General features: G+C 35.4%; 1 protein-coding gene and 1 long non-coding RNA gene across 3 annotated transcripts; one reads left to right on the top strand and one right to left on the bottom strand.

Moving 5' to 3' along the window:
- Positions 1-860: 860 nt before the first annotated feature.
- LOC138305944 (methyltransferase-like protein 27) lies at positions 861-26,215 on the bottom strand. 2 transcript variants are annotated; one of them, XM_069246250.1, is made up of 6 exons: positions 26,005-26,215; positions 5,801-5,995; positions 4,147-4,275; positions 2,637-2,772; positions 2,347-2,439; positions 861-1,984 (listed from the first exon to the last, which is right to left on the bottom strand). In XM_069246250.1, exons 2-6 carry the CDS (start codon positions 5,897-5,899, stop codon positions 1,803-1,805), a joined length of 639 nt encoding a protein of 212 aa, XP_069102351.1. In that variant the 5' UTR covers positions 5,900-5,995; positions 26,005-26,215; the 3' UTR covers positions 861-1,802. The 2 variants fall into 2 exon arrangements, with proteins under 2 accessions (XP_069102351.1, XP_069102352.1); XM_069246251.1 differs by lacking the exon at positions 26,005-26,215 and adding an exon at positions 13,491-13,644.
- LOC138305945 (uncharacterized) lies at positions 21,530-23,888 on the top strand. The gene is made up of 3 exons (XR_011205736.1): positions 21,530-21,775; positions 22,810-22,850; positions 23,301-23,888. It is a non-coding gene; the product is annotated as an uncharacterized lncRNA (long non-coding RNA).

Here is a 26,215-nt window from a genome sequence, read left to right as displayed (position 1 = left end):
TTGTGTTTACACTAAACCTGACTTTCTGATTCCCAGATATTTTTTCCTCATACTACCATGGAGAAAACTCCGAAAAACTCGATGTTATCAACCCTCGCGGGTAGGTTGATTGTGACGTCATATGTTTGCGAGCGTAACGTCATATATTTACATATGCCCCTATATAATCAACGGGAGGGGAGTTGCGTTCAAATTAGCGTAAACGCAATGACGTAATTTGAACGCAACTCCCCTCCCGTTGATTATATAGGGGCATATGTAAATATATGACGTTACGCTCGCAAACATATGACGTCATAAGTTGACGGATTTTAAAATAACAATAAAGAGTTTTTATTAGATCCAATTAAATATGTATTTGACATCAAAACGAAACATGTGTTCAAGCATTGTAACGGTAATAAACTACAAAATGAATCGCTGTTCGGGGCTACAACCGGGGGCTTTCCTCATGAATGTTCGGGGAATCCCATAGTTACGTCAGATGTATATGTGTGTACGGTCACTCATCTCACCTAAATATACAGAACATCTGATTGTCGGTGAATAATTCTGGGAGCGTCTAAGCGAACAATAGGTTAACAGATCATATACGGGTTTCCAGAAAAAAAAAACATTACAGGTAGCCTATCCGAAACAGTATCATCAGCTTAAATGGCCCCGTCTTTGCATTCAAAATAGGCCTACACACACGCAAACACTTGTCTATCCTCCGTACAATAAAATAAAAGTCATGACTGCGAAGAATTTAGTGTATATCGCGTTCTTAGACCGATACATACATGACAAACATTCAGCAGCTCAACGGTCATACCATCAATAGGCTTTATCACAGTCACTTTCCTCGGTTTGAAAATCAAATATGGCGGCTCGCTTCACTTCGGACCGCATCACTACCCTGACAACGCTACATACCGGTAGTCGTTCCGCCTTGGTTATCTCAATTTTTATTCGAAATGGACATTATTAATATATATTATCAAATTGAAAAAAAAATATGTTGAAAATAATTGAAAAGTGTCATTGTTGTATTTCAAACCAAACTACAGCTATAACATTCAACAATCGGAACTATATCTTCGGTCATCCTGACTACCGTAGTTACCCAACTTAGCAACCATCACCGTTTTAAATTGTACGTAAAGGTAGATTTATTTATGTAAATATATAGATTGAACAGTGTTTTGATTGCGTTAAAGGTGGTATGAACGCAATGGGATACAGACATATTCTACATGTAGCGCTAACGCGCTACATTGAATATGTCTGTATCCCATTGCGTTCATACCACCTTTAACGCAATCAAAACACTGTTCAATCTCTATATGTTTTGAAGAAAGCGACGTGAATTGCGCTCACAAAATATTGACATCACAATAGATTCCTACCCGCATGGGAGCTAACTCTTTATGCAAAGATGGAATTGAGAGTTCGACGTGGCGTAATGATTTAAAAAAAATCCATTGAAAAATCAATGGAATTGTGCGTTCAAACGTGTGGTATGTTATCATGTATTCTGGAAAATTAATCTTACGCATTGATGTCACTATTTTTTTAACTTCATCGGGCTATAAAATAACTTTTGTAAGGATTCGTTAACAGTGTCCTTCATACCCCGATAAAGTTTTATAAAATAGTGACATCAATGCTTAATTAAAGATAGAAAATGGTAATATAATAACATATCAGTAAATATACATACGTATTGCTATAACATTAAATAAATATATTAATTATTATTCTATACCTCCACATTAGACAGATATTAATTTTGTAAAAATATTCAAACGAAAAAACATTGTTTAAGCTATTTGATAAATAAAGATAACCCCGTCATTTTTGTCTAAGTATCTAGGTACAATTTCCTTCCGGATACATTTCCACTTTCCTTCCTTCTCAATATTTTCCATTCTAGTCTCAAACGGTTCTTTGTCCTCTACACTCTGTAATGACAACGGACGCGTAGACATCAGGAAAAATCCTCCTGAAACATAAACATATATTATTAGAAACCGAAAATGGAATTTACATTATCATTTTGATGTTATTGTTAATGTCTATAAGGTATATAAAATGGTTCAAGTCGATTTTTACGTAGCTGCGTTCGAAAAACAAATATAGTAAATATTGAGTACTGTAATTATCAAAAGATAAGATTAGTGTTACAGAACGTGACCCGTAGTACTATGTTATCATCTAAGAAGTGGGATGGTAAAAACAATTTTGTTTTTATCCGATTGTTTTCACAGATAATCTCGCGTACACTATACACTAATGAAATACAGATTTTCACGTAAACAAAAGAGTCTTTACGCATGCATAGTGGTTAACCTCAACCCGACCGACCTGGTTTGATCAGACGTACAGCCTCCATCAGACAGCCACATGTCAGATGTTTGGCGCTACAAGCCCCGACGATGGTGATGGCATCGTAGGATCCTTTAAAATAATGCAAATGTACCATGACAGTAAAACTAAGGTGGAATCGCGTTAAAACTAAAAACAAAACAAAAAAACGGAACAAAACATACTTTTTCAGTTATACGAACATATAGTCTTGAACAATCCTATGTATTTCTTTCCTCTGATGTTTATCACTTACAGCAATAACCGGCACGGTATATGGAAAAATTTACCTGCTTTAATATCAAGTTCTTTCTCATCGAAGTAAGCACATATCATTCCTTTGTAGACACCCTTGGACTTTGCCTTATCAATCATCCCTTGTGAAGGATCTAAAGCATCTATCAAGAGAAATCCCTGCTTCGCTAACTAAAATATAAACCGAAAAAAAAATCCTATTGGTTAGGACGCATTGGATCATTTATGTTAAACATGAAAATATCCGAATGGGAAAATTATTCACAATACTAACATAATGCGAGTCAAAAATGAATATTCATTATTCATGAGACATTAATCAGAATTTCATTTATGTTAGTAAAGTTGTGATTCCTGTATATCCTACATTTGGAGTGTCAATCTTCCTCATCATTAGGTTGTGGTATACTACAGCTATTTTGTTCCACCTCCATGGTAAGTTTCTGTTATAACCCAACTTTAACAAACAACAGTATTTACGATTCGATGCCCATGGGACCCATACAAATATGCAGGACCTGTTTAAGGTCTAATATAATCCGTATACTGCCTGATTTTAGAGATTACCCCGTCCACAAATCAAAGCCGTGATCAGGTTGTAGTATAATCACATGAAACACCAGAAACATATGTTTCCATAGTTATAACAGATCTCTGACATATTCAATCTTTCCTATTTGCCATTTAAAGATGCTCCACCGCCGACAGAGCATAAATGATATTCATCATTTGAACAATAATAGGTGTTTAATCGTGTATATATATGTCTAATTAACACAAAAAATAATATAAAATAGCTTATTTTGCTTTTGGTGCATGCGCAATCAGTCCTTCATTCCATATAGGATATAGTGCCAAGGAATTTTTTCGGGATGCAATTAATTATTTTTCATATTTTTAACTTAAAGTAAAATTAGAAGCTCAAACTTTTCAATGGTGGTAATGGTGTAAAGTAAGTAACTTTTGTAACTGAAGAAAAATACTAAATCGTCTGCTCCTGTTTTTGATAGTGAAAAAATACCATTTGTCAGCGATGGAGCATCTTAAAGTAAAAACATTATCTCAACCGCTTTCTGGATGCAACTACCACAGTCACAGCCATGTTTCAAACTTTCGGGTTATATCGGAAAACCAAGTTTCATCACGTGACCAACATCGACAATACCCGTATAGATCGGAACCACCCGATTCTTATCACGTGACCAACATCGGCAATACCCGAACAGATCGGAATAGATTAGAATACTTCGGAGATTTCCGAGCTAATTTAAAAGTGTACACGTGGAAAATCAATATTTAAATTTTATTATCAATAACTTTGCGAATACGATGTTCACAAACCTCGGTAAATATGTGAAGTTTTAAAAGAGTAGATAAGCGGAAAAAATATGTAGAGCACTTTAAATGGTTTTTTTTATCAAAAAAAAGGGAAACAAGTTTAAACAAAACGAGAAACCAGACCCGAGTTCTGTTTAACATAACTAGGAACCGGATGAAGTACCATGTATTTCCCATGTATCTCGTAAGTCTTTGATTTTACGTTACCTGTTCACCAACGAGTCCAGTCCCTGATGCGACATCTAGAATATGAACATTTTCGCGTGTATCAGGGTACAACTCAGCAAGAGCCTTGGCAATCATTGACGGCCCCCGATATCCGGCAGCATCCAGGTCCTTGTCACGAAAATATGACATAATTAGGCAGAGGGAATAGATCACAAACTATTTTGATTTTATATTAATTTGATTTCATCCATGAAGGTAGAGTTACACAGCAATATTAGCAGACATGGATATTTAAGCAATAAACGGTTTCCAGATTGGACATACAGTTGATATGAAGCCCATCCGGAAGGAAGATAAATAGAATGGCGCCCGTTAGGGCGCCATGAATATTTATCTTTCGAACGGATGGGCTTCATATCAACTGTATGTACAATCTGGTAGCAGTTTATTACTTATATTTCCATTACGATCATTCAAATTCAAAACTATGCACGTATATCCTTTGAATTTCCCGCTTGCGATAGTGTTGACGTCACCAAGTTTAATAAACGGAACAGCCATAGCATCAGATTCTGAATATAGTTCAACACAAAACGTTTTAAAACAAGCGAACAAATGAAAATTATGCGATGACATTTTTTAATACATGCTATTTTGTCAACACGATAATACTATTAGATTTCATAGACCGCACAATTTTAAAACCACTTTTTAAATTATTTGACCGTTATGTATAGGCGTAAGTATACACTGCATACATTGTCAGTGACGCGGCGGAAACGTTACAAATTCATACGCTTGACCAGATTGGAGTTCATAGCGTGATATTGCCCATCTGGTTTAACATAGATCAAACGGGAAACTGAAAGTAGAATGGAAATATACATATATGAAAATGAATAATGTAGAAGTCGACATTATTGAACGATTGGAAATGGGATTCCCTGACGGTGTGTTAACGACCTCACAACCTGAGGGGTATTTCATGATCCAAGGTTGAACATTCAGAAACTCCCGAGGGTTGCGTTGTCACACTCTAAAAGTTAGGCATGCTTGTTTTTTTCTCTCACAAACAAAATAAATGGTTGAGATAGTCGTCTCTAAAGACGATTTCTCACAACAACATGAACGCAAGTCCGTCGACTGTATGTCAATTTAGATGGCGTCATCAATACACCACAATTATGCAACATAAAGTCATGACGTCACGTTTCACCAGGATTTATAGTTCTAAATATTAGCGCGCTCAATCTGTCATACGCTAGGAGTTGACAGATAAATTCTTCACGACTAAAAACTGTGACAAAGCAAGGATTGATAGGGAAACAAGCCCTGCCCCTTAGGCCGATGAAAGGTCAACACAACCATCTTAATAATTATGAACCCCAATCCAATATTTATGTAACATGAGCACTATCAAATATTTTAGTTTAAGAAAGTCAACCCGACCATTATACAAGTTCGGGTCATCACCACCACCCCATGATGATGCTGTCAGTCAAATTTTGGTAAATTCCAGCCAGTGGTTATAGCTGAAGTCGCCTGGTTGCTGCAGTAGCGATATTATTATATTACAAGGTCGATGTAAGCATTGGTTAATTATTCCAAACGGTTTGTTTAGAGAACAAGTGTGAATGAATCGTTTGGAAAAGTTTGGAAGCAATACAGTAAAATTATATAGACCATGTTTTACCTGATCATATTTTGAGCTCCAGGAATCGTAGTATGTTGTCATGTCCTCCTTTGATGCAGTGTTCTGACAGTACTTATCAAATGCCTTTATGTTCTCCATCTTAACGTGGTTCCTGACTGATTTATCTCTGGTATACAGACGGCGATGATGTCCAAGTCTACAGATATCACAGTTTGAAAGCCTATATCTTCATACCTAGAATTAATAGATCCATACCAGTCATATGATAGAGTGATCGTTTTTCTTGTTTATTTTTGCATTAACATCAATCAAGGTGGCTTTACACTATCGATTCGGAGGGCGTTAGAATTGTACCTGCTGTCCCTATTGCATGATCGTAAAATACGACTATATTTAGGATAATATCGTTTCTCTTCTTCCTAACTAGCTTTCTTCTTCCTAACATTTCCCTTGACACCACCTTACATTTTCCTTCAGTTGAGCGTTCGACCATGTGAAGTAGGCCTGGAGTTCTGTCCCCTAGCCGAGACACACCATAGTCTATACAAGTATACAGGGAGTGGGACGACTGGTTTGCCCGTTTTCAGTATAATATGACCGGTTTGGGTGTGCTGTCCGGTGTCTCTGGTTCTATGGGTTTAATTTCAAAATATTTTATTAAGTCATTTGATTTAATAAAAATTGGGCAGCAGGCTATGCCTATATAAGCCCTCTTATACGGTTAAAAACTTTTAAATTACATGCAAGATCTACAAATGGGGGTTTGAAACATACGTTGATGTCTTACATCATGAGACAAGTGACTATGATAAATAATAAAAGGTATAATGTGTTCAAGTAGATAGTCAGGGGTTTCATTATTAATGATTTTTAAAAATAACATATGTTGTTGATCAATTCTACGTTTTTTGAGAGTGCCCCAACCAAGTTCATTATAGATAACAGCATGACTAGTACCTCTGCGTAAACCAGAGATAACTCTAGCAGCATCAAGTTGGATATATACTAAAATTTCGGATTCCGTTTGATTGCAATTATTCCATACAACACTTGCATATTCAAGGTTAGGGCGTATATATGAATTGTATAGAATTTCTAGAAATAAATATGGTCCAAGTACTGAGCCTTGAGTTACTCCGGCTGTTGCAGCTTTCCATATTGATTCATCAATAATTACTCGTTGCTGCCTATCAATTAAATAATTAGACAGCCATTTTAAAATATTATCATTTATACCATATTTTTTTCAATTCAATTTATATATACGTCCGTCATGCCAAACCCTTTCAAATGCTTTACTGAAATGTATCATACATTGAAATAAGTTGGTAAACAGTAGAGTCTTTAGGGAGAAAGCCAGATTGAATCACTTCTCACCCCCATGTCCTTGTATATAGCTGTAACATTAGCATTTTTCCAAATTTGCGGTAAATAACAAAGTTCAATAGATTTATTAAAAATAATAAGTAAAGGTTTGATAAAGGATTCAGATACACCTTTGATAAATCTAGGGTGAATTGAGTCAGGGCGTGGCGGTTTTTTGACATTGATACTCAGGAGCTGGTCACATACATGTACACCTTACTCAGTTATAGTTATATTAGAAAATTGGTGTGGGAAAGGTGAAATATCAGTTGGAACATCATCTGCAGTTTTATCAGTAGTAGAGATAGAAGTGAAGAAAGAGTTAAAAGTTTAACTCACCATTGATTTCTAAGGAATAATCTGCATCATTTTTCTTTTTATTATTAATGACGGATTTAGATATTCTCCACCATTTACCAGGAGGAATAGTTTTATCAATAAGATAATTTTGTAATTTCAATAAATAAACATGTTTAGCATTTCTAATGTCAAAACAAATTAATTGTATTTAAATCTTCAATAAATTTTGATAAGTTTGACTTGATGTTGTTGGAATGTGGTAAGTAATATGTGTGGCAGCCATATTTGAAAATGGCCGCCATGACGTCATAGGCTTATTTTGGAAATGGTCCGGGTTCTAAAGTTCTAAAAAATTTCCTTTGGTTGTATTCTTGATATGTGCCAAGTTTCATGCTTTTATCAAAAAGTGCACAATTTGACAAAATTTCTGCACGACTGGACTAATGGTGATAACAGTATTTCTAGGCTGTCTATATTTTTCCCAAGAAGATGGGTATTTAATTGTTTAGCCTTAGAATGCTGTCTATTTCTCTGTCTCATTCCCAATCTGATTTCATTGTTCACCATATCTTGTCATTGAGTCTTATAATAACAATTTTATGAGGAACAAATCCAAATCTCACAATAAAATTCAAAATTTTGTCGGAAAAGGTTTCATTTAGAACTTCAACGTTATTAGTTCTACCTAATTCTTCATCCAGAGCAATTGATTTTAGATTATTGTTAGCATTTTCATAATCAGCATTATTGAAATAAAATAGAGTTTTTTTTAAATCGTTTATGAAGAGTTTTATATGGATTCTATGGGTCAGTGAGATAACACTCTCAGGTGTTCCCACTATTGAAAAGGGACACAATTAGAACAAGCCACGGCCTACCAAAATATACACACATTCACATAAACACATTGCATACATATTGACTGTTCATATATTGTCATCGGGGAAGTCCTTAACTGGCCTGGCTATGAATAGACATATCTCGTGTTGCTCGACACGGAGTACGGACACCGACCCAGTCAAGGACATCGGATTTTGGTGGGTTTATGTCGAAAGTCAAATTTAAACAAATTATACACAACTACATATTCAACTTATGAACTACTAAATAGAAATATCCAACTATCAAGCGGTTGTCGCGGCACGTATATCCATAACAATTTTATGAAATGTGCCGTCATGGATGACGCAGATGCAAACAGCGATATATGTAAAGTTTCAATTTATGTATGATAGGTTCTAATTTAACACGATATATGCACATTTAAAAAAAAAGTTTGTTAAGCTCTGATCAAAGATGAACTTTGTTGACAGTGGTCAAACTGCTATATTTACTGACTAGTGGTGTGACACTTAAACGATGTCAAAAATGGAATGACATGACGTAGGGGACGATAACTCATTTCCGACTGTGACACCATGGTATATAAACGACCTTCGCCTCTTCTGAAGAATCAAGTCCACTAATCTACAAATTACTCCAAGAATTTGACAATCTTTAAATAGTAAGTATACGATTTAGAACTATATCAATAACTAACTTCTTGTATGCTAAACAATTTTAGGTTTTTATTAAACACTATATATAGTGATATGGTCGCACTCTAGATTTACATCTTTAGCTCAGTTGCTAGAGCGGCAGATCAGTAAGTCGGGGTCACGGGTTCGTGCTCAGCTGGCGGTACACTACTCTTGCTCTGTTATAAATGTGAATTTCCATAACGCTGGTTGTCTTATGATTCTGCTATCATCCTAATTACCATGCAGTAATTGACTAACACTATGCAATACAGCAACAATAGTGAATTTCAGTGTTGACATTATTGATCTCCTATAGTGTACCTACCTCTCCCCCACCCTTTCACTTCCCAAACCACGTAGTGTGTACAGTAACTGGTTTGTTATATACACGTATGTAAATAACAGGTATCTATTGCCCGTACATCATTGTCGTATAGACATGTCACTGTCCCTTTGATCTCGCCATGGATTTATATCTACGTCCTTGATCTCGTCATTTTACTTCATCCAGACATCATACGTTTGCTATGTTTTAGACTGCAAACGTAAAGTTGATCGCCAAAAAAAACAAGCGTCCTCTGATAACGGGTATGGCTTACATTTTGTAACTATTAGTAACATAATCATAATTAAGCAATATGAAAGAAGATACATATAGTCAAACTATATATGTCTCGGAGTCTGTACGGTGATTGGGCCGCAGTGGTCGAGTAGTTAAGATGTCTCGACATATTACCACAAGCCCTCCACCTCTGGGTCGTGAGTTCGAATTCCATGTGGGCAGTTCAAGGTACTGACCGCTGACCGGTGGTTTTCTCCGGTTACTACGGCTTTCCTCCACCAACAAACCTGGCACGTCCTTATATGACCTTAGCTGTTAATAGGACATAAACATTATAAAACACGGTCACACCGCCTGTACAATTGTCAGTTTACGACCTGAGTCAGTCCATGGGTATTTCCAGACTAAACAAATAATCTGACAGCGTGTCTATGTAATAATATATTATAAGGTTGGCCACTAGGTTACGTGACTTACGGCACCCCATTTCACTTTAAGCGATTAAAGGCACATTTATTCCTAATAACATTTTACAAACTATATGCGACACTTTGTGTATCACTCATTGACAGCACGTCTATTGTCACGTTCTGTCAATTTCCAAAATCACTAGGTACCCGTGTTCAACATTTCATTAGCATAATATGTGTTTTCCGATAGACGTCATGGATTTTCATGAGTTGAGTGGTTAGTGCAGTTAGTATTTACCAGTATTACTGTCCGTTAATGTAATTATACTATTCAGATAAATGTTGCCAAGTTGATCCTCATACATTGATGTTTATAGACATTTAGTCGTGTCTCCTAGGCTAATGATGATGCTCTGCGCTATTTTTAGACTACAAATGTAAACAGCTGATCATGATCATTGATAAATATGGCTTCACTACCAGCGGTTTGATCATAAAATCAAGTAGTATATTAAGAGATACATATATTCAAACGGCATCTGTCTCAGAGTCTCTGCGACTGTCAGGTTACGAACTGTTTTAATATGTACTATACTGTCTACTGTAGCCTTACGAGTAATGTTTAAACATTCATTGATCAAAACGAAATTCGAAAAACAATCATAATAGACAATAGCAACCAGTAACAAGAAATATTAGATAACGAATAATACGTATATCTACCGACAAGGATACTTACTTCAATGACAAGTAAAATGCACAACTGCTTACATAATACAGCCGATTTTAACTTGAACAGCAAGTTAAAGGCGGATTCAACGCCAACCGAACAAGTTCAAACCGGATACACAAATGACAAAAGATATTTCTCATAATAGGTGGTGCTTGTCGTACGGCATGTCTTTGTACGGACTATACGTTATAAACGTATTCTGCCCTGCAGGTAGGGCGTTAGAATTGTACCTGCTGCCCCTATTGCATGATCGCAAATATTAGGATATTATTGTATAAGCTACAAAAATGGTTTATGAATGTAAGTAATTGTAGTATAAAATAAAAATATCCACAAGCATGTCTTATTTGGGAATGGCCCATTCGTCGATTCAATCGGTCAGAATCACTTTGAAGGAAGGCAAGGTCCCGGAATATTTCATCAGGATTGGGAATTTACTAGAAACCTGCGAATTACTACCAATTTCCAAGACTGTCATGGGGTAGTTCTTTATAATATTTTCAAACACCAAAATAACCGTTATGTTCAGAATTACTTTTCAACTTTTAATGTGTAGAATCTCAGTTTGTCAATTTTAAGCGTTTGTCTAAAAGGATACATTACACAGAAACTATCGATTTCGGCCTTTTTGACCCAACATTTCTCCCCTTAAGGAATTTTCGCACAGTTAACTTCTTTCCTTGTCGATAGATGACGCCAGGATTTGGTTAATTGTTAGATATTTGTTAAAAAAGTATTCGTCAGTTTGATTTCTTTATTACTCAACTTAAGGTTATAAGTAAGCAATTACAATGAAAATACCGTAAAGTTACTATACACCATACGGTAGCATGACAAAGGCTACTATTTAAATCACCGCTAACATTTCTTATCAATAACTTATATGATATTTGAATGCATGGTTGTAATATAGACATAGCTTGATATATATCTTGTTGGTTTTTCGACCTTATTTCCATGCGACGGTTATTTTATAGCATGTAGATTTTTTTATCTATACATATACTGTTAAGTTCTACCTCTGACCATTTGGAGTGCTGGATTTTTTTTTTAAACGGAAAAAATAAATGATTCAGACATTGAATTGATGTACAACCGTAATGTAAGAGTAGCATCACAATACAGTTCATGTCACAAATACTTACAGCCACTCCTCGAAAGTCAGTAATCTGTCTCGTAATGCACTCAAATCAATAAGTATAATTTTGTGTTTTAAAGTATAAGATATGGACAGATGACAAAGGTCAAATATATATGTGACACATGTTTATATAGAACATATAGCATATCGTATATACATTTTTAATATTACGTGTCCATACAACGATCATTTAATGCGTTTTAGACACATAATGAAAGGTAATACACAATCATTTCACAACTGAATATGTTACCAGTTAAACATATAACTATTTCAAGCAACAATGTCTACACGATAAATATATTCTACTTGTAATATGCCGTTAACTGTTTATATAGAAAGTAATTGTTACCATTTTGCTTATTTGACAATTCGAAACGGCCCCCAAATTTGGGAAATCTTTTCCGGTGTTGGTGTCCGTACTCCGTGTCTAATAGGACACAAATAAAATCAACCAACCAAGTGTCAGGTATACATGTAAAGTTTTCGGTGCTTTCTAAGAAACAGGGGTAATGCCCTTAATATTTTACATACAAATTTATCATTCACTTCCCATTAGAAAATGTAATATGCAAAACAATGGGAATGTTATGATTAAAAAAGACAATAAATTATGCTTGTTACATTTTTAAATTGTAAAAACCACCTGCTGTAATTCAAGTACAAATCTACCGAAGTATACCGTTTTGTCTCTGGTGCCAACACGTATGACTACTGAAACACCAAACACCTGACTTCCATATCGTGAAAAGACTACGAATGGCAGCAGACGTATATGATGCGAAACCAACTGAAGTACATAGTCCAGTAAAAATATGAAAAATATAGGCCTAACCTCCAAGTAATTACGACAGAATATGTTTTCTTCTTTAGGGCTGGAATATCCTAGTTTTTTTAACACGAAAAAAGTATCTACAAATCATATGTTCAGAAAGTCATTTTTCAACACATGGAAAATCACAAAAATATAAAGAAATCACACTTTGGCCACTTTTACGGTACACTACTTGCAATACTCCCAATATGAAATAGGGTGTGAGACCAACGTAAATCCGAAATACATAAAGACAATAATTATCAGCATTACAGACACAGACAGCAAAAAAAAAAACGTTTTGTTACCGCGGTAGTGTTTGGACAAATAATTAGGTTAGGAGAGCAGGCTGCATTCCAAGTTAACATTGTAATTTTATAACCGTTTGTATCTAAATTCACATGGTTACCACCATAACAACTGCATGTGTACAGCTTCAGTGACACATAATGATTATACATATTCTATCAAAACGTACTCTTATTTGATATTCAACAATTTGATTACTAGATAACAGTTTGAGAATTTGATTGATTTGGCGGCCAAAAAGCCCCCAAACCCCACAAAGTCCTTTTTGGTTCCTGAGTATAGCTTTTATTTTTTTTTAAATATATATATATTATTGTTCACAAGATAAATTGATTAATCAAAAAAAATTATCATTACATTTTCAACACAACTGATGTGCAATATTATCCTGAATGAAAATGACTCTTAAAAAATAAACTGTTGCTACTTCCTCTAAGGGAATGCTTTACATATCCCTAATCGTGGACAACAGTGTTCTCTGAGATTGCTTACCGAATTAGCAGTGGGTAGCAGTTATAAGAATTAATATCATTAGTAGTAAAAATGTTCATTAGAAATAACTAACAATATCTTACCAACAACTTATGACAAGCCAGTATCGTCTCCTGTCTCCGAATGGACGTTTGTTCGTCATTCTGCGTGAGTATTAAGACTGCGCATGCGCCTAACACAAACACTGGATCATTGAGTGATGAGGAATGGTATACGTGATACTGTGTAAAATATTGAATGTAGTTCTCAAAACAATCTAATTAAAATAACAGCTGTAACGACTAACAACTTACTGTTTTGGGTCACCTTAGCATAACCACTGGTCTAGAATTGGAACATCTCAGGACATACTAGTAGCTATTAATGCTTGTGAGAGATTTGACCACACACCGAATATTGCAAAGGCGAAACGCTGAATGGCTTACCATAGGGTTCATGTTGAGATGACGCCGAACGGGGTGTTGTTAGGGTTATCGAAAAGCATCGTAGTGGAGCGGAATTAAAAGTCTAATTTTGATGAGATTGGTTCTCATACTGCATTAGTATTGCATGTATCGTTCTCATAAAGAAAACATGGATAGCGTTACTACACAAATGTTTTATAATATATTATAACACAAACACTGCGTCATTGCATAATGTGGAATTGTATACATGACACATGATAAGTTATACTAATGTTCGAAATAAGCATATTTACATTCAAAAATGTCACATGACATGAGATGACTTACAAATGTGCCCTGCAACCTGTTACCGCAGTTATATACATACACAGACTGATTTGCATTGATAATTACAAAAATATGGAAGTATACATTTTAAATACTTCTGATGTTACGCTTTGACTGATAATCTACCCTTTTTGTAGAACTTCAAAGATACTCCACCGTTGGCAAATGGTATGTTTCTCTATCAAAAATATGAGCAGACGATTTAGTGTTTTTCTCCAGTTACAAAAAAAAGTCTTTACACCATTACCACCATTGGAAAGTTTGAACTTCTAATTTTACTTCAAGATAAAAATATTAATATAATTGATAGTGTCCCGAAACAATACGTGGCACTATGTTCTATATGGAATGAAGTAATGATTGCGCATGTACCAAAAGAAAAATAAATTATTTGATATTAGTTATTTTGTTAATTAGATGTATATATACATAATTTAAAGTTGTATTTCTGATAATTTTCACTGTAACGATACATTGCTTAAACATTTGATATTTGAACATGCACATGTAACTTATTGATTAAGCTCCCCAAAAGAATATGTCGGCCTATAAGAGCGCCGAAATCTAGGGATCATATATTCCTGGTTTTGAATACAGCGCCTTCAATCACCGCCATGTTCAGTACCTTCGGCTTTTGTCGGCATTCCGAATCGTACCACGTGACTTAAATGTCCACACGTCCTGCACGTGGTGACCCAGGTACCTAGCGTAAGCGCACATGTGTTTGTTTACGTTTTCCTTCTAGCTAATATGAGCAAATCGTGCTGGTATATGTCCACAGAGCGAGTATTTGAAACATTTAATTCACACATTGCCGTAATTCAATATTGTGTGTATCAAATATTGTAATGTGCAAGCATTATTTTCTTTGTAGATCAAGTCTGCTGAGGTCGACCGCATGTTTTGTTTATGAAAAAAATTGTTGACATTTGGTTTCACAACTCTCGTGTTACTTCGGAAGAGTTCGGAAGAGTTCGGAATGATTCGGCATCTTTCGAGTTTATTTTTGACGTGTACACGTTAAAAATATTTTTTACTTCTATAATTAAAAAATACTTCCAGTGCTGCAACTTTATAAAAAGTGGTAAAAGTAGAAAGTTTAAACCTCGGACAGACGGGGAAAAGTGTGTATAACACTTAAACAGTTTTCACTGTGAGAAAAAGAGCGAAAGTGATAGACCATACAACTTTAACACAAATCATTATTCAAATGATAAGTATCGTTTATGCTCTGTCAGTGGTGGAGCATCTTTAAATATTTGAAATATGCTTTATTATTACGGCTAGGAGTCCTATCTCGGAATTTATTCTAAACAGGACGCGTTTAGTCAATGTTGTAGCACCAATGTCTTTATATAAACTATTTTCTTTGGAGTTCTTAGAGAATATGAAAGAGCAACAACAATGTGTAATTAGGGGTTAAACATTTATTTCCGAGAAATGTCGTGTTTTAAGCTTACACATATACCATGGTATGCAATATGACTGACATCTCCACATTAAAGCTGACATAAGTAGAGCCATGAGTTTCCCTTGATATTTGATTTACAATACTAGTTTAAAAGTTCGTTTTCTGAGCTTTTGGCGAGTATCATTAATCTGATATGATGGAAAATGAATGACAGGTTATATTTATCATAAACTATCATTAACATTTGTTTCTTTCCGTTTAGAATGTTATCTACCAAATGATCAATAAATCGATCAGTAGCGATTCGGACCATTTCACTTTAAAGTTCTATTTCACTACTGCAGGTGCCACAGGAATAACACACAGTAAAATGGTAAACGTGTCTATGTCCTGTGAACAGGTGTTTTAATTGTTATCTTATGTTTTCTTATAGGCTTCATCACTATAAACTGACTTTTCTAATTTTGTTCCGTGCATACATTGCAGCAATTTTACTAGATATAAAGGCAAATAGAAAATATCAGTTTAGTCCAGTATGCGGTGGTATGAGGAAGACCACGTATTATACCAAGTACCGCATGGATATAGTCATCATATAAAATACGTGTTCCTATAACATTTAACCATTGGTGATTTATAGGGACCGCAAAATCAAACCAAATATACATTTAAGATTTCATAGAGAGGTGCATGTTTCGGAGCCTGCTGATTGGGTACTCAGGGCCCATCAGTTTCAATGTTTAATATGTGGACTGGGCAATACATGTAGATGTAAAATATGTAAAGAAATTTTTCAATTCTGTTGAGTCTGTCTCTGACAGGAGGGGGGAGTTATACATATTGGAATTGCATGAATATTTTGGTCAGGTTTTGGTGCGGAATTCAACATAAAATGGCACACCCATATAAACGTTTAGCGAGATGGAAGATCTGATTTTTTATTCACAGGTATTCACACCTAGTTAGTGACCGGTGACCAGACTTGAAAACTCTATTTAACCTGGACAGTGGCAAACGTCAATATTGTCGTCTATGGGAAATCATTTGGTTCTGCGGTCTCTATAACATCTACACATTCAATGTTTTAAAAGAGAAAATGTTCACAAAATATGTTTAAACTATTTGATAAACAAAGATAACACCGTCGTATTTGTCTATGTATCTAGGTACAATTTCCTTCCGGATACATTTCCACTTTCCTTCCTTCTCAATATTTTCCATTCATGTCTCAAAGGTTCTCTGTCCTCCATTTTCTTTAATAACATAGGGCGCGTACACATCAGGAAAAAAACTCTTGAAACACAAACATATGTTATCAGAAACAACAGTGGTCACAATATATAGTCAAAATCGTTTAAAGAGACCTTCCAAGGGAGACTGAAAATAGGTCACATCTAACAGTTAGTCTCTTGATTGAATGATACTTCGTAGATATAACAGTAAATGCATGTACCAATATACTGTGTGATATGAAGTTTGTGGTATGTTCTAAAACAGTAAAAACAATTGAAAATCATCAAATATATATCACACAATTTAATAAGAGCGAACGAAGCTCTGTAAAGGTAACATGTATGTGTAAACAAATGTAGTCATGGTAACGTTGAAATAAAACTTCGTCCAAGTCCCGCACGGAATGACAGGCATGCGTTGCCGCGGTCCTGAAACTAACGTTTGAACACGTTTGAAGAAAGCGAGCGTTTACTTAGAACAATTGTTGTTTGATTTCGCATAATAGAAATAGAAGTGAAGTAGTTTCCGAATTCCCGTCGCCTTTCACAAGATGAACCGGAAGTAGAAAAAACACTAAAACCAAACTTGAATCCAGATATATTTCGCTTATTGCTAGATTCTTGTTTGGTTCAAACCAGGAAAAATTTTAAGTAAAAGAACGCAACCCATTGAGTGCCACTAACAGCGTAATTTATTTTCTCGCGACAGGGAAATATTCTGAATGTCACTGTTATCGGGAACCGTCGGCATTTTCCGTAAAAAGTAACGTCACGCGGTACGTCATAAAACGACGCCAACTGATATGCCACAAATTTCCGCGTATATATTTGCCAGCATCCTGTTTGTTTACACGCAAAATAAATTAGCCTTTATTACGATAATTATCGTTGTAGCATTTTACACTAATGATCAGAGAGTAAACGTGACAGTACATTATAACTAGCCTATATCAGCATAGACAACACATAAATAGAGGATCTTACATGAGTGTTCATTTCATATGAGGTTTTATGAAACGAGTCTAAGAATTTTTCATTTTTGCGAGCCTTGGCAATTAGCAGACGCCTTCAACATAGTCATCCTTAGAATGAGTACTAAGTCTCAAAATTAACACGTTTTATAATCAGGGTGTAACAATAACATCTTTAGTGTAATCGTAACAAGGCTGTGTAGGTAGCCCTACAGAATACTCAACTGGCTTAGCTTTATATATCAATAGATGACCATTACATTGTATGATTCCGATCGTTAAATACAGAAGATCGGTGTAGTTTTTTTTCCAAATAGTATCGTAGCATATAATTTACATAGCATTTTTTGTAGGTAGAAATATTTATGTCGCTTATGACAGAAGATCGTTAAATTCAGAAGATATAAGGTAATTTTGACGGTACTAATGATCGAGTACCGTAATATGCCATACCATTACTTGCTACTCTCTCTATGATCTCTATAATATCAAAAAGACTGAAATGTTGTCTGAAAATATTTTCCAAATGACACCAGTTTTCAACTAGGGGGAATGAATGTTGTGTTATAATTCTCATGGGAAAATTCTATCAATAGCTAGTGAGAGACACCTTAAGGAGTGTCGTGGATAAAATGAAGAAAGTTGGGAAGAGGAATTAACTCTTGATGAAAACCTTGAAATAAATCATTTAAAGATTTTAAACGTTTTGACCCCTATGACTCTGACCATGATGAATGACAGCCAAGGTCATCCATTTGAGCAAACTCAGCCCTTAATACAAGCAAGCTACAGGCTCAATATTAGATCAACATTTAGGTAACAATAACTGAGGGTCTGGCAGCCAGTATTTGAGAATGAATTCATCATTTTAACACATGCATCAGTATATATTATTTATCAACTTATGTACCTTCTCTAACTCATAACTTTTTTCTGGGAGTTTTCTTGGGGATAAATTGTCAGGAAATTTTATCATATTGGAGGGAAGAGTATATTATTAATTGACTAATGGAGTAATTACTTATCAGGGGCGTAGGAAGCGGGGGGGGGGGGGGGCAGGGGGGCAACTGCCCCCCCCCCCCCCCCCCCCCCGTTCCCCAGGACGGGGGGGCAAACATGTCTTTTTGCCCCCCATTTTCGCCGACTGAAATGTTCCGAAAATGCATATTTGAAAGAAAAATGGGTCCTCCTGCACATTTTTCGTTCTTCATTCTAAAAAATTTTCCGCTGCGCGGCGCATTTCCTAAAACGTTTAAGCACATAATGTTCAAACTTTTAATAGCAGAAATTCAATACACATGAACTACACTGAAAATGTCCATTAAGGGATTCTACGTACTACATTTGTATTTCAAAAAATGTCTCTTAAAAGATTATACTTTGCTTATATGTCTTAGTAAGACAATTAATTCATTATTGTTTTTAGTTCAGATCGAGCAGGGTTGCACAATGATATAACGACACAATTATCACAATTATTATTTCTAAATGCATGTTACTTTAAATAAAAAAATTACCATGGTAAGAACGCTTTAAAATCATTAAAATACATCGTAAAACTCATCTCAGCCATTCTAAATCGTAATTTTTTTTCCCGGGGGAGACCCTCGGACCCCCCAAACACCAAAATTTCGCGCCTTCGGGCGCTCATAAATTCATCCAAATGCATCGTAAAACTCATCTAAGCCATTCTAAATCGTAATATTTTTCACGGGGGAGACCCTCGAACCCCCCAAACACCAAAATCTCGCGCTCACAAAATTATCAAAATACATTGTAAAACTCACCTCAGCCATTCTAAATCGTAAGATTTTTCCCGGGGTCGACCCCCAGACCCCAAAATCTCGCGCATTCGGCACTCACACGCTAATTTGGCCAATTTGCGTATTCGTTAATTTCCTTTTAGCGACCCCACTGTCAATAAATGTGTACAAGGATTATATTTAATGATATATAAAAAAAAGTATATAAAGTATATATGGTTGTGTGTTGAATTAATCTCCTCCTGTAGGTGCGGCGGGGGGGGGGGGGGGCGTTGTTACAAAATATTGAGGACCTTTGCCCCCCCCCCCCCCCCCCCATTACGTTTCATCTTCCTACGCCACTGCTTATTAGTCTTCGATTCCAGTCTAGCCAACTTTTGGGATTTTAGGTGAGAAACAGGTAGGGTAAAAGGTTGGCCAGGGTGGAATAGATGTGTTTTGCTAAAACAACACAAGATCTACTATCAAACACTGACAGCACAGGTAAACCTCAGGAAACATATCCTAGTAGAGACAATTTGATACACTTTTTATGGTACATGGAGAAGCTAAAGGATTCATTAGATGTCGATATTTGGTTAAGAATTATACAATTTTGGTTTATGTTGGTTTGTAATAAAATAAATTATCAAATTGTACAAATATGTAGCATGGTTCATGTTGATAAAAAATATTGTTACATCAGAAAAGTTGTGTACCACATATTAACTATTTAAAGAACGAAGTTAAACAAAAACGGTTAACGACAGTATTATACATTGGACACCTTGTCACACATTTAAAGTGTCTGAGTGAGATTTAGATAGAAACATTTATCATTATACAAAATATTCCAACATGTCAATTAAATACGATTGAATTGAAATATAAGGATTGAATCTTGCTTTTGTCGATTTCATGGGGTGATGAATTTAGTTCCCCTTGAAACGAATTCAACATGAGCTGTTCGCTTCATTCAATTTGTTTCAAGATGAACTCAATTCATCAGCTCATGAAATTGACCAATATTCGCCAACATGTCTCCCGTGAATATCTAAAATTCCCATCAGAATATCACTGTCTAATTATTGAGGGTGTTGTCCTATGCCAATCGTCAAATTAAAGTTCCATTATACATGTAATTGATATACACACCTATTTTTGAGACATTATATTTACTATTTAAACATTTAAAAGTTAATGTGCATTGTTTTCTCATTGATGCATACAATACATATCATGTATTCCCAGAGTTCAATTGAATTTACAAAGAAATGGTTACGTTTCATTTGGAATGATCCAATTACATATTAAGTATATTCAATCTCAGAAAAGCAGAAAATCGCTACAGAAGAGGGGATTCATATTCATTACTTATTGGGTACTCTCGTTATTTTCTGTTATACATGTATATATATATTATGCTTTTTCATTATTCCAATAAGTTGTAAAAAGAAAAAAAAACCAGTACTGTGAACGGTAGATTCAAATCTTACACTATATGTAGGTAAGTGACTACTTTCAACTAGGAATTTAATTAATTACCTGATGGTCACTCAGGTATGACCAAGTGTGACCAAGGTGTGAAAACAAGAAAGTTGGCCAGACTGGAATTATGTTCACTTAGAAGGTTGGCTAGACTGGAATGAACCTAAATCTTACTGACCTGGTTTTATTAGGCGTATAGCCTCCAGCAAACAGCCACAAGTCAGGTGCGTGTTGTTACAAGCCCCAACAATAGTGATGGCATCTACTTGTGTACTGGGAATGACGTAACAATACGGATGACACGTATGCATTTGCTTACACTATTCTGTTTCAGTTAATAGCTTTTATTCATAAATGCTATATTAATTGTCACATGCATGTGTTACAGGTGTCAAAATAGGTAATGTTAACGTGTATGTCCAAATATCGTGTCCGCTACGTAATCGTTCATGTAAATAATTGTATGTATATCAATATTTGGGGACGTTGTGTATTCAGGTGTGAAAGTCGTGCACGAGTGTGGAATGATATATAGAGAATAAGGACAGAGGACCCCATTCGGATCACCAAAACAACATTTTTTTCTTTCTCAACAAAAGTTTGCAACTAACCTTTCACATATCGTGTTTTTTCATAAATAGAGTATGCGTGACGAAGTTCAGACAGTTCCACACTGTCTAAATCGCGTGCGCGCGAGAATTATGACGTCACAAACATTGACAGATGGACTTCCGGTTTATCAACAGAAGAGTACCCAAATCGGATCAGCGAGAGAAATAACCCAAAATAGGTACATTTAATTGATTATATAGTTAAATAATTGGTATTAACAATAAATATTACTACTAATGACAATATTGATCAGTAATTTTGTGCTTCATAGTCATTTTTTAGCGTTTTATGGAGCCTTTCAAATCCATAACACGATCGACCGCATGACGGTTTCAATTTCCGGTTGACAAATCGAACAGGTGCGCATTGTTAGATTGGCGAAAATGATAATTGGTCGATATTCATTATATTTTAGCTGCAATAATTAAATGATTTTGTGCTTTAACTTAAAATTTACCATTTATACCCTATGTCTCTCAAAGAATAACAAAATTTTCGTAGTTTTTTTATAATCCTGATGGGGTATCCAGTTTGTATAAATTTGTGACAACATCTAACATCAACAACATAAATACATACAGTGCACTTCAGTAGAATTTTTTCTTTAAAATGTTAACATGCGTCAATTGAATAACTATCATTGTTGTTGTTTATATTTACATATAAAATATATTGGTAACACTTTTTTTTAAATTATGATGTAAATCTTGCTGCCTTTTAGTGATTAATTTGTGAAATAAGTAGAAAAAAATAGTTGATTAAATCTCGCACAAGCAATAGCAAACTGGGGACTTCTGATTATTTTGTCGTTTAACTATACAGTCATTAAAACTCTCTTAAGCATCAACAATGATCAGGCACGTGTGACTGCACATTTGTAGCAGGATAAGACTGGATCGATAGTCAATGACCAAGTTGCTCAGTCGGTTATTGTTAAAAGGTCCCAGGTTTGAATCCCTGTCTGACCGCTACATTTTCTCCTCTCCTGCTATGCATGTATGGATCTCGGGGGGTATTGAAATATATACATATTGTACGTACACAACCGTGTCATAACTATTTAAAAAAAACACCCATTCCCTTCACTTTCAAGTACTTCATGTAGGTCATTTATGTTTACACAAGAGAGGCTTGATCCCTGATAAAGTACTGTACCTGGTTACTATACCATTGTCATGTAAAGTATATAATTATATTATTTCATTATTGCAGGCCCCAATCTTCTGAAGAACTGAAAGATTAAAACATGTTCGGTTTGTATTTTGTTTAATTATTATTGATAAATGGATGACTGCTTTATTCACTGTGTGCATGCATTAGAAAAATGGAACACAAGTGCTAGGGCAACCTTGAAGCAAAAATCAACTCTCATATTTTTTTTAATTTTAAATTTCAAAGTCTTCAAATTGTAGATCTATACTTATTAAGTACAATTATTATATATCTGTGGTCCTCGTTTAGAACATACTGGTAGTGATAAGGAAAAATACAAGGCAATTATAAATAATTCAGTTCAAGTTTTAATGTGATCTCAAATTTATATATTTAATAAAAGTGTGGATAATTTATTCTATCTTAAGTAACTTTATTCACAGTATCCAGTATAAACATGCTAATAATATGTATATGAGCCAAGTCTGTTTTGTTGTCTGAGAACTGTTCATGAGAAGCAATATGGATAGTAACTTTTCTTACAATAACAGGTTGTCCAGAAGAGGAACAGACATTGGCCTTATGGATGAACCTGATGGAAGGGAGACAACTGGCTAATTTTAGGTATAAGTTAAGTTAAGTTAAGTTTATTTTCCAGTACAGGGTTGAGGTCCTCTACACTGGACTCATAATCATACAATAAATACATACATGATACAGTATATAATGTACATGTAGCATTGCAGGTAATAATCTATAAAGTTTCGTTAAGTGGAAGCTTTTAAGAAATGTTAGATTTCCATGTTGATAATTTCAAGGTGTTCATGTTTATATTGTTAACACAGTTTATAATGACAACTCTGCTCTATAATTATAGAGTAGGTCTTGGTTTTCCCAGAATTTGTCTAAATTATTTTTAAAACAGTTTATATTAGGTGATGATATAACAGATTCTGGAAGAGAGTTCCAAATTCTGACAGTTCGCACAGTAAAATAGTTTTTCCTCAGTGTTGATGTTGAATGTTGGGGGTAAAGTTTTTTTGAGTTTCCTCTAGCACTATGTTTGGGGGCCACATCTGACCATAAGCTTATACAGTGACAGCAGTCTTTATCATATAATTCAGAAATCATTTTGAACACCTCAATCATGTCCCCACGCATACGCCGGTATGATAGACTGGGCAATTTCAGTTTTTCTGTAGTCCGGGCAGGCATCTGGTGGCCCGTCGTTGAACACTTTCTATCAGGTCGATTTCCTTGTTTTTGTATGGATACCAGATTGAACTTGCGTAATCTAGCTGGGACCTGACAAGTGATTTGTATAATGGTATAAATAACTTTGTGTCCATAAAATGAAATGTTCTACGTAACATACCAAACATTGAATTGGCTTTTTTTACTTTGTTGCTGATATGGTTTTCAAAGCTTAAATCTGATGCTATAGTTACTCCAATATCTTTCTCACTTGTTGTAGTCAGCAGTTGTTTATTCATTAAGTTGTAATGGTGGTTTGTATTTGTAGACTTTCCAATATGCATATGTTTACATTTGTCCGGGTGCATTTTTAATAACCAATCTTCACTCCATTTGCTCATGGTATCCAAATCGTTTTGCAGGATTTTCCTATCTTCTTCGTTGGAAATTACTTTGAAAATTTTTGTGTCGTCTGCAAAAAGATATATCTCGGAGTTTACTAGATTAGGGAGCTCATTAATGAAGATGACAGGTTTATTTTGGTGCGAGACTTAGGAAAGCCGAGATGACGAGGCTTTGCCGAGTCATCTCGGCTTTCCGTGTCGAGCACCAAAATAAAACTTGTATTGTAAGATACTAATCGTGTATTCTGTTTATCCTGCAACTATTATGGCATTCAAAACGAAAGCAAATTGACAATTATTTACTTGGTTTCGCTCGAAGCGTGACGCTTCTTTGATGTGGAGGTAAATATTCATTCGCTAAACCGAATGAGAGTGTACTCCTTATTACTGCCGTGGGAAATAAATGTAGCGGGGGACATTAATTTATATGTTTACTGTCTAGGCAAGCTAACCAGTCAAGCTGTTTTGTCCGTAGGTGTATTGTGTACCTGTGCTGTGACCTTTGTATTTCTCTATGCTGTGGTAGTGTTTGTGTCGTGCATTCATTTCTCGTGAGATGTCCTAAATGTGTGTCTGTGTTTTCTCTGTTGTGATTGGCTGCCTAGACTCGGGTATGGGGATAAATTCGGGGTAGTTCTAGTAGACTGGGCAGTCTGATGGATTAAGTTCCTGCGTGCTGCCAGCTCCGCTACTAGGCTATAGGTGACTATTTTATATTTAGTAATTAGATGGGAATAAAACTGTAATAGATAATTAGGTACGGGAAAGGGGGCTGGTTATAATATGTGTGTGGATGCATGTGTGATGTATGTTGTAAATAGTTACTGTTATAGTCATAATAAACTGTTCATTATCGTCTAAACCCTGTAGTTTGTTCTTCCTCCTACCAACAGACAAGCATATTAAATAATACCCAACGAACCTGGGTTGCACTAGGGGCGCGTCGGGTGTAGTTTGACATCGTTGCAAACTGGGCCCGTCTCGCTCCTGTTACATAAATAAACGCATTCACAAACACCATCCGTAAATCCATTCAGTGTAATATATATCACTGAAACAATATGAAAATACTCAAAATACAATATATACCCGTTTAAAAATTACTTTGCAATACATACCTTTGCCATGAGCCAAGAAAAAAACCACACCGCCATACGAGATTTTGGATACCGTAAAAATGACGTCATTCCGATGAATGTGACGTCACGTTTTAGCGGGACTGAATGACATTTCATTCACCGGAAGGTTCAAGTTCTGGGTCAAGTTAGAAAAAGTTCCGTCAGATATGGAACAAATTCACGTGATCGTATTGACGGATAAAGCATTTCGTATTGACGGATAAAGCACAAGTTTATCCGGCAGTAGTTATTGGTCAGTATGTGGGACAGTTGCAGGATAAAATCCTGGAAATAGATCGCAGACGACAGTAGATTTCACAATATATGACGTACCACCTGTTGTCCTTCCGTGACCGTCACCGCTAGTTATAAAGGGACAAAAGTGTACCCTTACATTACAATTACGGCAATACAATGTAAAAAGTTGTTTTATTCTTCTTGTTATACGATACCGACGAGGCCATATAGAATATATGCAATTGTGACAGGTGTTGCCACCGAGGTTTACCACTAACACTCAACATATGTAAAAGATTTACCTGCTTTAATATCAAGTTCTTTCTCGTCGAAGTAAGCACATATCATTGTTGTGTAGACACCCTTGGACAAGCATCTCTTGTGAAGGATCTAAAGCGTCTATCCTGAGAAATCCCTGCTTCGCTAACTGAAATATAAAACAAAAGAAATAGTCTATATTGTTAAGTTCGCATTGAATCATTCAAAATTATTATGTACCTTAAAATTAATATT

This window comes from Argopecten irradians, chromosome 13, assembly GCF_041381155.1.
Source record: "Argopecten irradians isolate NY chromosome 13, Ai_NY, whole genome shotgun sequence".
NCBI lineage: Eukaryota > Metazoa > Mollusca > Bivalvia > Pectinida > Pectinidae > Argopecten > Argopecten irradians.
Note: the sequence above shows the minus strand (reverse complement) of the source record. Positions and strands in the feature narration are given on the sequence as shown.